General features: G+C 36.0%; 1 protein-coding gene across 3 annotated transcripts in view; it reads left to right on the top strand.

Annotated features, from left to right (window-relative positions):
- LOC131160462 (light-mediated development protein DET1) overlaps positions 1-15,310 on the top strand; it is a 104,171-nt gene that overhangs the window by 68,559 nt on the left and 20,302 nt on the right. For all 3 annotated transcript variants that reach the window (XM_058116166.1, XM_058116167.1, XM_058116168.1), the window contains 3 exons: positions 80-160; positions 679-840; positions 12,378-12,473. In XM_058116166.1, coding sequence (XP_057972149.1) covers positions 80-160; positions 679-840; positions 12,378-12,473 — 339 coding nt within the window. The remainder of the gene's footprint in view (positions 1-79; positions 161-678; positions 841-12,377; positions 12,474-15,310) is intronic.

Raw genomic sequence — 15,310 nt, forward strand, 5'->3', positions numbered from 1 at the left:
CTTGAGCGTAATAAGGTTCTTGCTCTATTATTCCATAGATATTTATGGTGATTGAATTTGAATGCTTTTGGAGCTGCAGGTATCACGAAATGCTGATCATTATCCTGCATTCTTTGCTGTGTATAACATGGAGACAACTGAAATTATTGCATTTTATAAGGTATCTTCTAGGGATTAAGGGTGAGTTTTTGGCCCCCTTTTTTCCCACAGCTTCTTTTTAAAAGTAACAGCTGGGTATAATATGTTTGGTAAACAGATTGTTAAGCTTTTAAATACTTTTAGATTCCTTACAACTCTTTTGCCAAACACTTCAAGTCAGCTTTTTCTTTTTAATAGCTCCTGCTTTTTACAGAGGAACCAAAATTTTTTAAAAATAATCTCAATCAGCTCTTTTTCATCAGTTTCCTTTTTAAAGTTCCTTCTCAAAAGCCACAGGGAGGCCAAACTAAGCCTAAACAGACCGCCCCCTCCCACCTCCATACCCACACATGCATGCACGCTGGTGAAACCTTTTTTAATTATCTAGCATGTGTTTTTATTTTCTTTTCATTTTCATTTTGTAAAAAATCTGTCCCTTTGCTCGTGCAGACTTTAGTAGATGATCTTGAAGGCATCATGCTTTATAGTTGGCATGCATGTGAGTGTCTTTCTATTTTCATTTATCCCTTGCTCCTGCAGGCTTCAGCAGATGACCTCTATTTCTTGTTCGAGCAGTTTTGCGACCACTTCCATGCAACATCGAGGAATTCATATATGAATTTTATATCATCTCACTCGAACAATATTTATGCTCTTGAGCAACTAAGGAGCATAAAAAATAAATTTAGCAGCTTTTCCCAGGTAAATTCTTATTATCATAATTCAAATCTTTCTTGTTTGTATATTTTCTGGACATTGTTGTGGGACTGATGTAGAGAGAGAGATGATTTCAATTAATCATCCAAAATCATTCCCTTTCATCTGCAAAAACCTTAAAGATAGAATAGCCAAAACTTACAAAACAATCTGAAAGCAATTAAAATATCAAAATAAACCCAAAGTAGCCAAAATTCCTTAAATATCCTGATTTCCCAAATCAAAATGAAATTCCTAATTTTATAAACCTGCCTTCTATAAAAATGCTTGAGGGGCAGTGCAAGTGATCCTCTGCCATAGTTCATTGGTTGAAGGATCAAACTAAAACTAGGGAATTAAGAGACTTTAGACTGCTCAGACTGCTCTGAGAGAGAAGGATCAAACTTACAAACATCTTCCCTTGTAAACCAGCCAGTGTATTACATCATCCTTGGGATTCAAATCTTAGTTGAGTAGTTAAGTTAGGTTTTATACTTGTCAGTACTCAATTCTTAAATACTCAAATCCATAGCATTGCCAACTAGGACAATGAGAATCAGTTATTGATGAATTTGAATTGACGTGAATGTGTGTCCTTTCCCCTCCGACTGTATCTTCTTCTTCCCCTTCCCTTCCCTTCTCTCCTCAATTTCTTCTAATTTCTCCCTTAGCAGCAGATCCTTGATGCTGTTCTGCATCAAATCTCAGAATTGATTATCAAAATGGAAAGGGAAAATTCTGTACTGCCACAATATCTGGGCTAAGATTAGTATAAATGCATAAAAGACTTGCACAAAGCTCTAGCTATGTCTTTCCTCTCTCATGTGAAACGACTTCTCCTCTCTTTCTCTCTCTTGATCTCTCTATGGCTCTGAATGTAGCTGGTGATGCAAAGTTCACGATTTAGATCGAAGGGAATACCTTCAATTTGAGATTGGACAAGGGGAGATATATTCAATTTCTGTTTGTTCTTGAGAAAAATCCCGCTTAGAATAGATGGATTAAAATTTCGAAGGAGGCAATTCTTTGGTTTGCCAATGGTCTTCTAGATTTTGTTAGGGGTTCTCGAAAGGTCCAAATGGGGAATGTGCTATTTTGGATGTCAATTAAGTGGACTAGGGTGGGGAGTTTTTGGAGTTAGGGTTCGGTTGGAATGGTAAGATGTTCTCTCTGTTTGTCCATTGTGGAGCAAAAGGGGTTGGTTGGTGCAACTTTGCGAGCAACAAGCAACTTCTGTGAATTAGCCAAATAGTTTAGGTTTCAATCGCGAGGCGCAACTGTGGGTAGGCCATCAGAGCCCATATCATGGATCAAGTGGTGATGGAAGGGAAAGCCAGTGAAGGAGAAGGCTGTAAAAGCAAGTTCCAACAATGAAAGCAGGATGCTGCAAATGGGATGATGGTATGTGCATTGGATGTGGGGCTAATCTCAAGTCGTAGATTGCAGGGAAGCCAATGCTAGAAGATTTCTTGCCAAAGATGCATGTTCGTATTGCACAGGAAGTCGGGTGTGCTGATACTGCAATGGCAGCTAGGGTTTTGGATGATGGTGAAGTTCTGATGGGGATCGGCATGCCTTACCTCTCTCCTTTTCAGATGTTGTGACATGTGGACGATCTCCTGATGTCCACTCCTTCGCCGACATGCTAACACACGGACGACCTCTAGATGTCCACATTAGTTCATGATTATTTTGTAGGAACACATGGATTATCTTGAAGACTCTTTGATTTGAAGACTTCTTGTGATAGAAGATTTTTCTTGGTTGAAGACTTTGTTATGTTGACTTTATATTATGATTGGATATGTTATTTCAAGAATATTAGGTACAAGAAGACCCATGTGGGCCCCACACGGCTCCAATGGGCCCCACACGGAATTGACTTTCTTTTGGATTATGTTTTTATATTTAATTTAAAATAAGTTTAAGTCAACTAAGCAACATGTGTGTGCTTAGTGAGTTGTGTTAGTGTTTATGAGCTTAGTAACTTGTAAGAGTCTAGTAAGTTGTGTAGTAGTTAATGTGTTTGGTAAGTTTTCATATTTATTAGCTTGTCTCCCATGCTTGTATGGAGTGTGTTAGCTAATTAAAGTCTTGTCTCCCCATGGTAGCTTAGCTAGTCAATGCTTTATCTCCCCCTTCCCCTTGCTAAGTCTATATATGTCTTGTATCATTGTAAGAAAGGAGCTAAGTTTGAATATCGAATAGAATTCCTTTTGTTGAAGCTTGTTTAGCTTTGTCCAATCTTTGATTGTGTAGTGTGAGGCTATGTCGTTCTCCCCAGAGATCAGGTAGTGAGAGACCACTATTCTATCCAACCACTTCATCTCCATATCCTCCAACGCATCCACACGGCCACACCAAAATACCCCCCACACGGCCACTTTCCCTCCATTACATTGCAGCATTCATCTTGGTGTTTCAAAGCTTGTTCCAAGGAATTTTCTAGTGTGGTCTAAGACTTGTGTTGAACGACGTCAAGTCATCCAAACAATTCTCTAGGTAATTTCAGTACTTGTGTTTGAATCCTTGCTATATATTGTAAACCCTTGCTTATGTTGAAGCCTTTGCCTAAAAGTCTGAAATTCCATGCTTGAATACCACATTTGAATCCATTGACTTTAATATTGATACTTGCTAGTTTAAATTTAATTGTGGGAATATTGCTTGCTAACAATAGAACTTAAATTCTTGAAATTTTGAATAACATCTTTGTTGCATATAACTTGATTCCTTTGTGAAAGAACTCTTGGGACTTATTTTCGAACAGTATCATACACTCTTTAAAAATACAACAACATGTGAAATGAAGCTTGATTTATTGTGTTTATGTTTAGTTAATTGAGTTCTTAAATCAAAGTGTCTTGAGTGTATGTGCTTGTGTGAGGGTTGAAACCATAAGACTAGGTCAACCATTCCTGTCCTACATCAAGTTCTTGTTGAGGTGGCTAGGGTTATGGTAGGGGAATACGAAGATAAAAATTTTGAGCCTGGCTGATTGGTTATTGTATTCGACTTGCACAAGTTAATGGAAAAAGGAAGGGCCCCATTTTTATATAAAATGGGCTTATTAATTGAACATTCCCATAATTTGCGGGGCCCTATTTTGGATGGCCAGTCTAAGGTAAAAGATGATTGGGCCATTTGTAAGCAGTGGGCCTAAGATTTTCAGGGCCCTATTTTGGATAGCCAGCCTATGGGAAAGGAAGATTGGGCCACTCATAGTGGGCAGGCCCAAGATGCCCAATTTTCAAGCCCCAATATGCAAGTCGAGAATATAGGGAAGAAGGATTGTCACCCATCTGTGAACGAAGGCCAAAATATCTCTCTAGTTCCCTAAGATTCAAGTGGAACAAACCAAATCGTGGAGCAATTACAGGAAATCGACAGCTAGATTTTGGAAAAGTTCCTTTGCGACAATAAGGAAATAACTAAAATTGTTAAAGTTCTATTCTTCAATTCTATGGTCATAGTTGCTTCTTGAAGTTCCGAAGTGTTGTTCTGTGCTAGTGTGTGTTGCCTGATTCTGCATTGTTGCTGTGTTCTCCATTCTCGATACTGATGTGTGCTGACTGCAATGTATTGGGGGTGGCTCTCATGACCTCTATAGACAGAGTTTCAATTGATACTGTTAATGTACATATCATAGCCATCAAAATGGTTGGATCCTCCAAGTACCTATTGTGGTCTTAGGCAATGCATGTCTATAATAATGCAAAAGAGAAGTCCAAATATCTTCTGCATTCTCCTCTTTCTCCAGTTATGAGGATTGGGGGAAAGAGAATGACATATTGCTTGTGTGGTTATAGAATAGGTTGGTGACAAGGTAGCTAGGGTTTTGCTAGAGGCTACTCAAGGGTTGGATCTTCCTAATGTCTATCAAGTGGATTAAGGCTTGATTAATTGCCAAAGGGTACACCAAACATCTGGTTTGATTATTTTAAGACCTTTATGTTGCTCAACATGCATTGATCCTATTGGTAGTTAATTTGGCTGGCCATAAGTCAAATGTGAACAACACCTCCTTGTATAGAGGTTTTCAATAAGAAGTATACATGGAGCAACTTCTTGGGCATGTTTCTTAGGGGATGGTTAAGGCATGATGGTGGCATAAGGCCATTTATGATTTTATGTAGTCTCCTTGAGCTTGGTTTAACAAATTTGGTATGATGGTCCCTATATTTGGTTTTATTTAGTACTATCCTAATCATTTGGCCTTCGTCCACAAAAAAGGAGACATGTAGCACTTCTAGTAGTTTATGTTTATGATATTATCATCACTAGCACTGATGAGCTTTTACTAATGTTCTTCAAACAAAATTTCAAATCAAGGACTTGGGATACTCTGTGTTACCTTCTTGGTATTGGGATTGTACAAAGTAAGAAAGGGTTCAATCTGTCTCAGAAAAATATACCTTCGACTTGCTTACTCTTGTGAATCCAAAATGCGAAGTTGTCTAGGGATTTCAGGTTAGACTTTGAAGCATAGTTTAAAGAAATTGGTGTGTAACGCCCGTTACAAACATCATGTAATAGTGTCAATGGCTTCCAAGGTTATAGGGTGTGAAAGTTAAGGTGTAATCCCAAGAAAGGGGGGGGGGGGGTGAATTGGGTTATTAAAAATTTTAGTTCTTTTTTATGAATTCTTAACTTCTTGTTAATTTATCAAACACTCCGCAAAAGCTTAATTGAATAATCAATCCACAAATAGACACTACAAGTAAACAAACCTTGAACAATCCAACAACCAATCAACAACTAAAGTAATCAATAACAAAATACCCAATCAAGATAGCTTTTTGGCAATTCTCAGCTTTTCCAAGAACTCAAGGTATTTGGTTGTATATAGCCCTATGAATATATGTAAGCCCTGTGGTTAATGAAATTTGTTTGCACTCTATTAACTAAGATTTCCGCAAACGATTAAACAACATACTCCTTTTTGGGTTTCCGCAAAAGTTTAATCAAAAATACTTTCTTAAATTAAGAGTCTTCTTTAATCTCAATTTTTTATTTTAGCAACCTGCGCTTTGCATTCACACAACACAATGTATATATACGCTGAAAATAAAGAGAAGAGTAAGAGAGATGCCGAGATTTTAACGAGGTTCACCTTATCCCCAACCTACGTCCTCGCCTTAGGCCAATACCACCTAAGAATTCCACTAGAACACTTCTTTCTGGGCGAAGCAAACCATTACAAATTCCTCCTTAAGGGTACAACCCCCTCTCCAAGCGATACCCCACGCTTGGTCACTCCTTCAATAGGCTAGAGCAACACCTCTCCAAACTATACCCCACGCTCATTACAACAATCCAACAACCTGGACCATCAATTCACTACAAGGAAACAAGAAACAATCCCTATGTATAATAACACTCTCACAAGAGCAGATTAGTACAATTTAAAGTACTATATACTTCAATATCAAATATCAAATTGAAGTAGATTGAAGCTCAAGAGACTTTATCACCGGGATCTTCTCTAGATGAGATTTAGCAACTCAGAAGTATAGAGATCAAAAAAGACTGATTCAGCACTTTAGAATTCTCAGCAAATCAGTATTGCAAGAGTGAGAGCAAGACAGAGCTTTGAGATAGCAAGTGTGCTTTCAGTTTTGAAACAGATTTTTAATTTCTTGGTGTGTTTGATTTGCTAAAAGCACGTATTTATAGGCTCTTAAAAGTATTTTCGTGTTACCCAAGATTACTTGGAGTATTTACCAAATTTTCATAAAATTTAGGGCACAAGAAACCTTAATTTGAATTTTAAAACATTTAAAATTTCTAGCCGTTAACAGTGTTCAGTAGATTGAAGTGTCGAGTTCAGTCTTCTGAAATACTTTTAAAACTCTAAAAAATATATCTGGATATAGGATCAGTTGATTGGGGTGAAGGGTTGAGTCTTCTAAGGGTGTACTGCCTCTTCTATATTCCAATAGGAAATTCTTCAGTAGACTGAACTTATCCTTTAGTCTTCTGAGGAAATTCTTCAGTAGACTGAAGTTAAACTTTAGTCTTCCGAGGCAATTCTTCAATCTTCTAGAATTGCACCTCAATCGTCTGGACAGTCAATTTTCTAATTTTTCAGTTTAGTTTTCAAAAGTTCTTTTTGCTCTCTTGCTTTGAGTTCTCATAAAACTTTTTTTGCGTTTTGAAATAAGGTCTCTAAGTCCATAAATACCCCTAAAGAGCTTCAAAATATTTCTTGAGATATTTGATATGAAGTACTTACATCTTGATCTTAAAGCCGAAAACTCTAATGTTCAAGTCTTCCATGGTATTTTGCTTTATGTCCCTTTTGGCTTGAGCTTGAGTTAGCTTTAAGTTTCCACATACACTTTACTTATGTGAATGTTGCTTGAGCTTCCTTTGGATCACTCAACATATGAATGTGGCTTTTGAGTCCTTAGTGATCTTGAGCTTTCTATTTCTTTTCTTTTGAACCTTGTCTTTCTTTGACTCCATCTTGTCTTCAAGCTTCATTATACTTTAAGATTTTAGCAAGTGCTCTTTAATATTCATGCTCTCATGATCTTCAAGCTTTACTAGATCATCTTTGAATCCATGCCTTAATATTCTTTAAGCTTAATTTGATCATCTCTCTTTGGAGTATAAGCTTTTAATGATCCTTGTGAGCACTTGACCTTGTATTCACATACTTGAGTCCAGAAATATCATCACTTAACCAAATATGTTAAATTCCTCTGATTTGTTATCATCAAAACAAGATTTTAAGCCTTGTAAGGCCAACAGGGTGACATCTCGAAGGTACTCTGATTCACATGTGTAAAGGCAGCCACAATTTGTTATAGGCCATTACAATGCTAGATTGGCTATGAATGACTAAAACAGGTATTTGTGTCTTTTTTTTCGAATTTTCCCCCTCCCTTTTCCTTTCATTGAAGCTTAGAAACTCAATTTGAGTTGGTTTATTTAATTAGTGATTTTTCAATTTAAAAAAAATCATTTTTGGGTCTATTTTTCTTTCCCATTTAACCTAAATTTTTTTATTAACTATCATTCAAATAGACCTAACTTTTTCTCTCATTAAGTTACATATGTTCATTAGTTATTTGAATTTTTTTTTCTATTTTTCTTTCATCTAGTTTGGAGACGAAAAGACGTTCTATTGTAAGAATTTTTGTTCTTGTTTAACATATTAACATTCTATATTTTATTTTTTGATAACAAAAAAATTCCATTGAAGATGGAGTACAAACAATGCCATTCTATTTCTTACATTTCTTTATATTTATGATGTCGTAGTTTTAATTTCACTTATAATCATTCTTCTTGTCGCCAATAGAAACTAAAGCAACCAAGATGACATCCAATACTTGTAATATATGTTATATTTAAAGTGATTAAAATTTACTGAAGTCATTTAAAGCATTAGTATATAGAAATCTAGGATCAAACATGTAAATCATTATGTTTTTAAGAAGTCTTCCAATGCAAAAAATGAATTCACAGATCCAGTGTTCATTACCCATTACATATTGTCTGCGCCCATTACCATTATATGGACCGTTACCACTATTTAAAACCATGTATGAAGAGAAATTTCAATTCAGGCAATTGAGGGTAAGTTGATCTACTTGACTGTCACTAGACTTGGCCATGTCCGTTGTTGTTGGATTGGTGAGTCAATTTATGGATCATCCAAAACAGCCATATTTAGATGTTAGCTGTAGGAGTCTACGGTATCTCAAAGGATCACCTAGCATAGGTTTGATATATAAATGTAGTAAAACTGTGAGATCATGGAATTCTCTCCTGAAGATTGCACTGGTTCTGTCGATTGTAAATGTAATAAAAAATTGTGTGATCATGGGTTTTCTCTAGTTCATTTGTTTTGTGTGGGGGCAAGGGGGGTGTGCGTAATCTTGTTACTTGGCAAGAAAAGACTATTGTAGCAAAGATCTAGTGCTGAAACATAATGTTGAGTTAAGGATTGTTATTGTGGTTGTTATAAGTTGTCTATAGATCTGATCTAGGACTGGATTGTTTTTTTGTTTGGTTCGATGTGGATTTTCATCTAGTTTCTTTGGGAGTGTGTACCTTTTTAATATATAGTGAGGTTGATTGGCTCTATTAGCGTGATTTGTTTCTTATTTCTAGTTTTTATGTGATTTATTTTTTCGATTGCAGCTTTGTTTTGTTTCCTAAAGGTTGTCTTATCCTTCTTGTATATTATTTCTTCTCTTCATGAAGTCCCTTCTTTCTATCAAAAATTTAAAATCATCCAAAATCATTCCTTGCATCCGGAAGCCCTATATATATAAATAGTAAGAGTAAGACTAGGAAAAGTCAAAGAGAATTGGCAAATTTGCAACGCTATATTAACTATGAAGGAAAGGGTATGAAAAGGGGCTTTCTTTGGTAGTGCTTGTTAGATCTTTGGGTTGGTGGGCAGTTAGGCTTTGGGGTTGTCTTTCTTTCTTCGTTTTTCGCGGTCTTTTTTGAAGATCCCTTGTCCTCTTTTTCTTGTATTCTCTTCATTTCTTAACATACCTGTTGGAATTGGTGTGATCCCGAGAAAAAAGGGGGGGGGGTGAATTGGGTTTTAAAAACATTTTGGATAAATTAAACATTTACGCCGATTCACCATAGATCGTATCCCATTTTCACTTGTGTAAATAAATTAATAAAACAATAAAAGCAGACACACATGTGAAACATATCTCATTTAAAATAGAGGTGTGCATGCAAATAATTATAACGACAAATGAAAGCATACACATGCAGAAATTTAAGTGCAAAAATATAAATGAGATAGAGAGAGTGACACACGATATTTGTTATCGAGGTTTGGCCAAACCAGCTTACATCCCCGTCTTAGGCATACCCCCCAAGGATTACACTATCCCTGCTCATTTAAACAAACGGAGCAGAAGCCGTTATAACCTTTTCTTATGTGGTAAGGTAAACTCCAGCTCAATTACAAGGCTGAGCCCAACTTGTCTCCCTTACGGGGTGGAGACTCCCCAGTTCAATTTCCCGGGCTGAAACCAACCGGTCTTACTTACGAGACTAAGACTACCCAGTTCAATTAACGAGATGAACCCAACCGATACATTAAAAATCATTTTTGTACATATAACATGCTTCAAAAATAAGTTAGTATGTACACATTTAAGCTCATAAAATGCACACTCTAATATGATATGAAACCTCAGTAGAGTAAGGTTGTTTTCTCAAAACAATATTTTCAATCTTTGAGAAATGATGTTTATGATAAAATATTCAAAGATGTGACCCTATTAAAATTTGCTCCCAAAAATATATTTCAATACAAGTATAGGAGAACCTAGATTTTTCTCTTTAAATAGTTTTTGCACAAATAATATATATGAATATATGTAAATAATAAATATGTTCTCTAACAAAGATTTTTGCAAATAAAAATATTTGGAGAATTTAGGAGTTAAGCTCAAAGATATTTGTGCAATGAATACTATTTGAGCATTTGAATCTTGCAATGGAGGTGCAAAGATTCAAAGGCTAAGAAGAGTTTTTCCCACAAAATATTTATCAAAGAAATAATATGGGAAGACCTCTAAACCTACTCTCAAAAATAATTTTCAAACTAAAAGTTCAAGAGAGTAAGTGATTTTGAAAAATGAAATGGCCAAACAAAATAAAATGCTCTCTTTCAAAAGATTTTTCAAAAAATGATAAAAAGAGTTTAGGAGAGTATAAAATTTACTCCATAAAGATTTTTGCAATGAAAAAGTAGTTGGGGGAACTTTGAATAACTAAAAAATTTGAGAGAAAAATTTGTTAATCAAAGTTGCTAATTTGAGTTATGGAGGGGGTTTATAGATTTTCAGGAAATTTGACCGTTAAGGGACACGCTCGATATTTTTCAAATTGTTTTATGAAAAAATTAAACTTAATTAGCGTTGGAAAATAACCCAACCCGAGAGGTTTGGTCAATCATAGAAATGGTTTGGTCGGCCATATTAATAAGTTGAGTCGATTGTGGCCATTTTGAACTATGGATTTGGTCGACTGTCTCAGGGCGGTTCTGAACCCTTTGTAGGTTCAGTTGACTGCTCTTTGAATTTCGGTCGACCGAGCTCATTTTGAACTACAGGTTCGGTCGGCCGGGGAAGGTAGAAAAAGGTACTTTTGAAGTTTGGTTGACCGAGCCAAGTCAAATATTTGACTTCTACCAATTTAAACCTTTTTGTATGATTTAGTTGTTAGGAAAAAGGTTTTCTGTGAAGTGTGTTGGTCCCTCGGGTCTATCTACAGTCATTCTGAGTATCCATATCATGTAAATGCTTGCATTGTTATGGATCAAGTATAGAAAAAAAATTAAATGCATTTACAAATTAAAATTAAATATCGTCTTCTTCTTCTTCTTCTTCATTGCTCTTCTCTCCATGGAATGCGCCAGTTGAAGTAAGCTTTAAGTCTTCTGGCTTCCATTTCCCTTTTGCCTTATGTGTGTGTTGAATAGTAAACCTGTTCAAACACTTAAAAACACACATAAGAAACTGATGCTTTGTCAGCATCAAAATAGGGATCAGACTCAAAAAGTTAACAATATCTTATATTTTTTTTATCTATAAAATAGGCCTATATAGATAGACAAATAAGAATTTCTAAGGATAAGATCATAAAAAATCATAAAACAATTCCAAGATACTATATCAAAATGAGACCAAAATAACTAAGGGCCTGTTTGGTATTGTTGTTGTTTCCTATTTTCTGTTTCTGTTTCTCCATAGTTCATAGTGAAGAAACAAATTATAAAAGCACATTTGTTTATGGTGTCAGTTTTCTCTTTCTGTTGCTGGTTTTTAGTTGTTTGCTAAAAAACTAAAAAACTGAATTTTATGGTTTTTAGTTGTTTTGGCAACTATTGCTAGAAATTTTAATTTCCAAAAATAGTTTATTTGGATTAAATTATTCATTTTATACACTTTAAAATTAAAATCAAAATTAAATGATCATATGAATTTAAATATAATTAAAATAAAAATATACGTAAATTTTAAAAAATAACAAATCCAATTACAAAATACTTTTACTATTTATCAATTTTCATTTCCAATAAAATTTTTATTGTAAAGTTCAATAGTAGAACAATTAAGTAAAATAATTATAGTAATTTTTTAATGTGTATTATTTGTAATTTTATTATTTTAATCATATTTTTATAATATTATTTGATTTAAAGATGTAAATCAACATTTTTTAATTAAGTTTTTAATTTGTATTAGTTTTATAAATGTTAACCAAATAGGTTGTTGGTTCTAGTTTCTAGTTTCTGTTTCTGGTTTTTATTTCTCTAATTTTTTACAGTGATACTAAATGGCCCCTAATATTCTTAAAATATCCAGATTTTTTAAATCAAAAGTCTAATGTTTTAAAGCTGTGCCTCCTATACCTTAAAGGGCACAACTAGTCATCTTTTCAGGAATCTTTTGCTTTTGCTAAGCTGTCCTATTTCTACACATAAGATCCATTTATATCCAGCTTTGTAGGGTGACCATCTTTAATCAGCTATTGACTTCTTGTTTATGCAGTTTGTGAAGAAGATGCTGGCCTCTTTGCCTTTCAGTTGTCAGTCACAGAGTCCTTCTCCCTATTTTGACCAATATCTCTTTCGATTTGACGAAAAGGTTTGATTTAGAGACTGCAAAGTTTTGCTTTTAGCATGCTGTGAGTAAATAATGATTCTTACACTGCCATTAAGAAGTATCAAGTATATACACATTATAATGTATTTTGAGGCTTGTCTTATAGCAAGGCTGAACTGCCAAGCAGAATGATTGAGGAACAAGTTTATGTATCACTTTCTGTTTCATGCCTTTCATTGATGCAGCTGTGGAAATGGTGTACAAATTATTGTTGTTGTATTTTTTATTTTTTATTTATTTTATTTTATTTTATTTATTTTTTGTGGTTCTCACTTGCAAACTCATAATATTCTCCAGCTTTCATGACTGCACTTTTTCCCCCAAATATTCTCTAGATCATGGGTTGCCTTGAAGGAATCTGGAGGTGGTCTTAAAGATGGATGGAACTAGAGAAATAGAATCCATGTTTGAACTACAAAGAGACGCTTTAAGATCTTGAGGACTCAAGATAAACAAAAACAAAACCGTATTTTTTTCATGTGCTGAGGTCTACACTAAATAAAGCATGGAAACAAGGCAAGATAAACCACCCACTTCTACTCCCTTTTTCTTTTATTTTCCTATCTAAAAGATCCTTCCGTTCCTCGCCCTCCAAACTGTTGAACATAGTGTAAAATTAACTGGATTATCATAAGATGGTTGTAAGACTAATTATGTTATATGGATAAGAATCTTGGGCATCTAAGAAAGTATGTCCTAATTGTATGCGTAGCTAAAGTAACAATCGATTTTTCTTTTTTGGACCAGAAAAAATATATTAGCAGAGAACAAATAAGGAACAAAAAAAGAGAGCAAAATGTCCTCTGGAAAACAAAAAGAAAAGTTACAATACAATTGCAATAAAGCTTCCCTCCAGTCCCTATGAATGCCAAACAGAAACACTCCAAGAAGAACCGATCAATGGGCTAAGAAGCCAAAAATTCTACTCTATCCCATGACAAGCTAGGAAAGGTTGCGCAATCCTTAAAGATTCTCAAATTTCTTTCAATCCAAAGGGTCAACATGATAGCACATACAGCACAACACCATAAAGCTCTTGTCTTCCTACTTCACCAGAATAAGAAAAAAGGTTACCCCATAGATGGTTTGCCACCCGATAATGAAGGAAAAGGTGTGCGCTCGCTGCACGGGACTCAGCACAACATCCATTTTTTAAAATTGAAAATTTTATGGTGTCTTCGAATCTATAACTAATCATGTGTGTTAATCCTATTGATAGTCACAATCTAATGTAAGTCTAAATCTTAAATTAAAACTTTTCCTTCCAAATGATCTGGCTCCAAGGGAAAAATTGGGGGAAGAAGATTTTTAAGACATGAAAGAAGAAAAAGGTTTTGCAGAAAGCATATGTGAGAAATCACTCTCTCATCGTCGCTATGGAAGGAATATGATCTAGAGCATTAAGCAAGGTACTGAGCTTATCAACCTCTTTCATTGAAATTACTAAAAATAAATAAAAAATGGAAACCTTATGAAAGATAACCCACCTTTGAATAAAAGAAAGAGCTGATTTGTGCACTGTGAAGAGTAAAAAGCTTATACAGATGAGGCAACATCCTCTCAGTCTTCACCCACCAAAACATCTTCCCAGAACCAAACCCTTTTACCACTCCAAAATGGGTGGGGGTAAGAATAGATAGGCAGCGTGAGAAACAAAATTCTCAGGATTTGTGTGGGAAACAGTGCCATTTTCTCCAGTTTCCCACCCATCCCACTGAACCTAAACTTTTTATCGCTTTGGCCATGCGTAATTTACCTCCAAGGGAAACCTCCACAATCTTTTTCCAATTAGAGAGTTACTTTTAGAACCCATATTACCAAGCCCTAGTCCCCCATTAGATTTAGGTCTTCTAATTACCTCCAAGTTAACGAGGTGATCTCTTTTATTCTTCCTAAAACATGACCAAAGAAAGTCATGCATCAACCTCTCAAGATTCCTAGCAATACTCCTAGGTACTTAGAAAGGAATAAGAAATAAATAGGGATGTTAGAGAGGGAAGCACTAATAATTATGATATGGCCCCTAAAAGATAAGTACTTCCTCCTCCAGTCCATAGTAGTTAAAAGCGCGCCTCCTAGGCGCAAGGCACAGTGAGGCGATGAGTCTGCCGCCTCATACCAGGTGGGGCGAGGCGACCTGCAAGAGGCGACCGCAGGCGAGACGAGGCGCAGTGAAGCGCGAGGCGTAGTGAGGCGCGCCTTGTGTATTTTTAAGCCATTTAATAGCCCAAGCCAGACTCGTATCCCTCATTCGACTCAAAACGAACAGAGCCCTAGCCCCTTTCGACCCTTCGAAGCCCTTCGTGAGTTCATTTGTGAGCCTTTGAACCAGCCGGAAGCCTTCGCGACTTCGTCTTCGAGCTTCGACCAGGATCGTGAGTTCATCTTCGACATTTTGAAGAAGCATGACCTGCGCAACTTCGTTTCGAACCAGCCAGAGCCCTCGCGAGTTCGTCTGCCTGCCTTCGAAGCAGTCGTGAGTTCGTCTGACTGCCTTCGAGCACGACGTGAGTTTGTCACGTCGCCTTCAACATTTCGAACCAGCTGGAGATCGTCTTTAAGCCTTCGAACCTTTGTAAGTCTTCTTCTTCTTCTTCTTCTTCTTCTTCTTCTTCTTCTTCTTCTTCTGCTACTGCTGCTGCTTGCGTCCCACTGCCTGCTGCTTCTCTTCTCTTCTTCTTCTGCTGCTGCTGCTCCTGCTGCCTGCTGCTTCTCTTCTTCTTCTTCTTCTTCTTCCTCCTGCGTGCTTGCTGCGTGCTGCTGACTGCTAACTGCTGCCTGCTCTTTTTCTTCTTCTTCTTCTTCTTTGTATGTAAGCT

The sequence above is a fragment of the Malania oleifera genome, chromosome 7 (genome assembly GCF_029873635.1).
Source record: "Malania oleifera isolate guangnan ecotype guangnan chromosome 7, ASM2987363v1, whole genome shotgun sequence".
Classification (NCBI taxonomy): Eukaryota; Viridiplantae; Streptophyta; class Magnoliopsida; order Santalales; family Ximeniaceae; genus Malania; species Malania oleifera.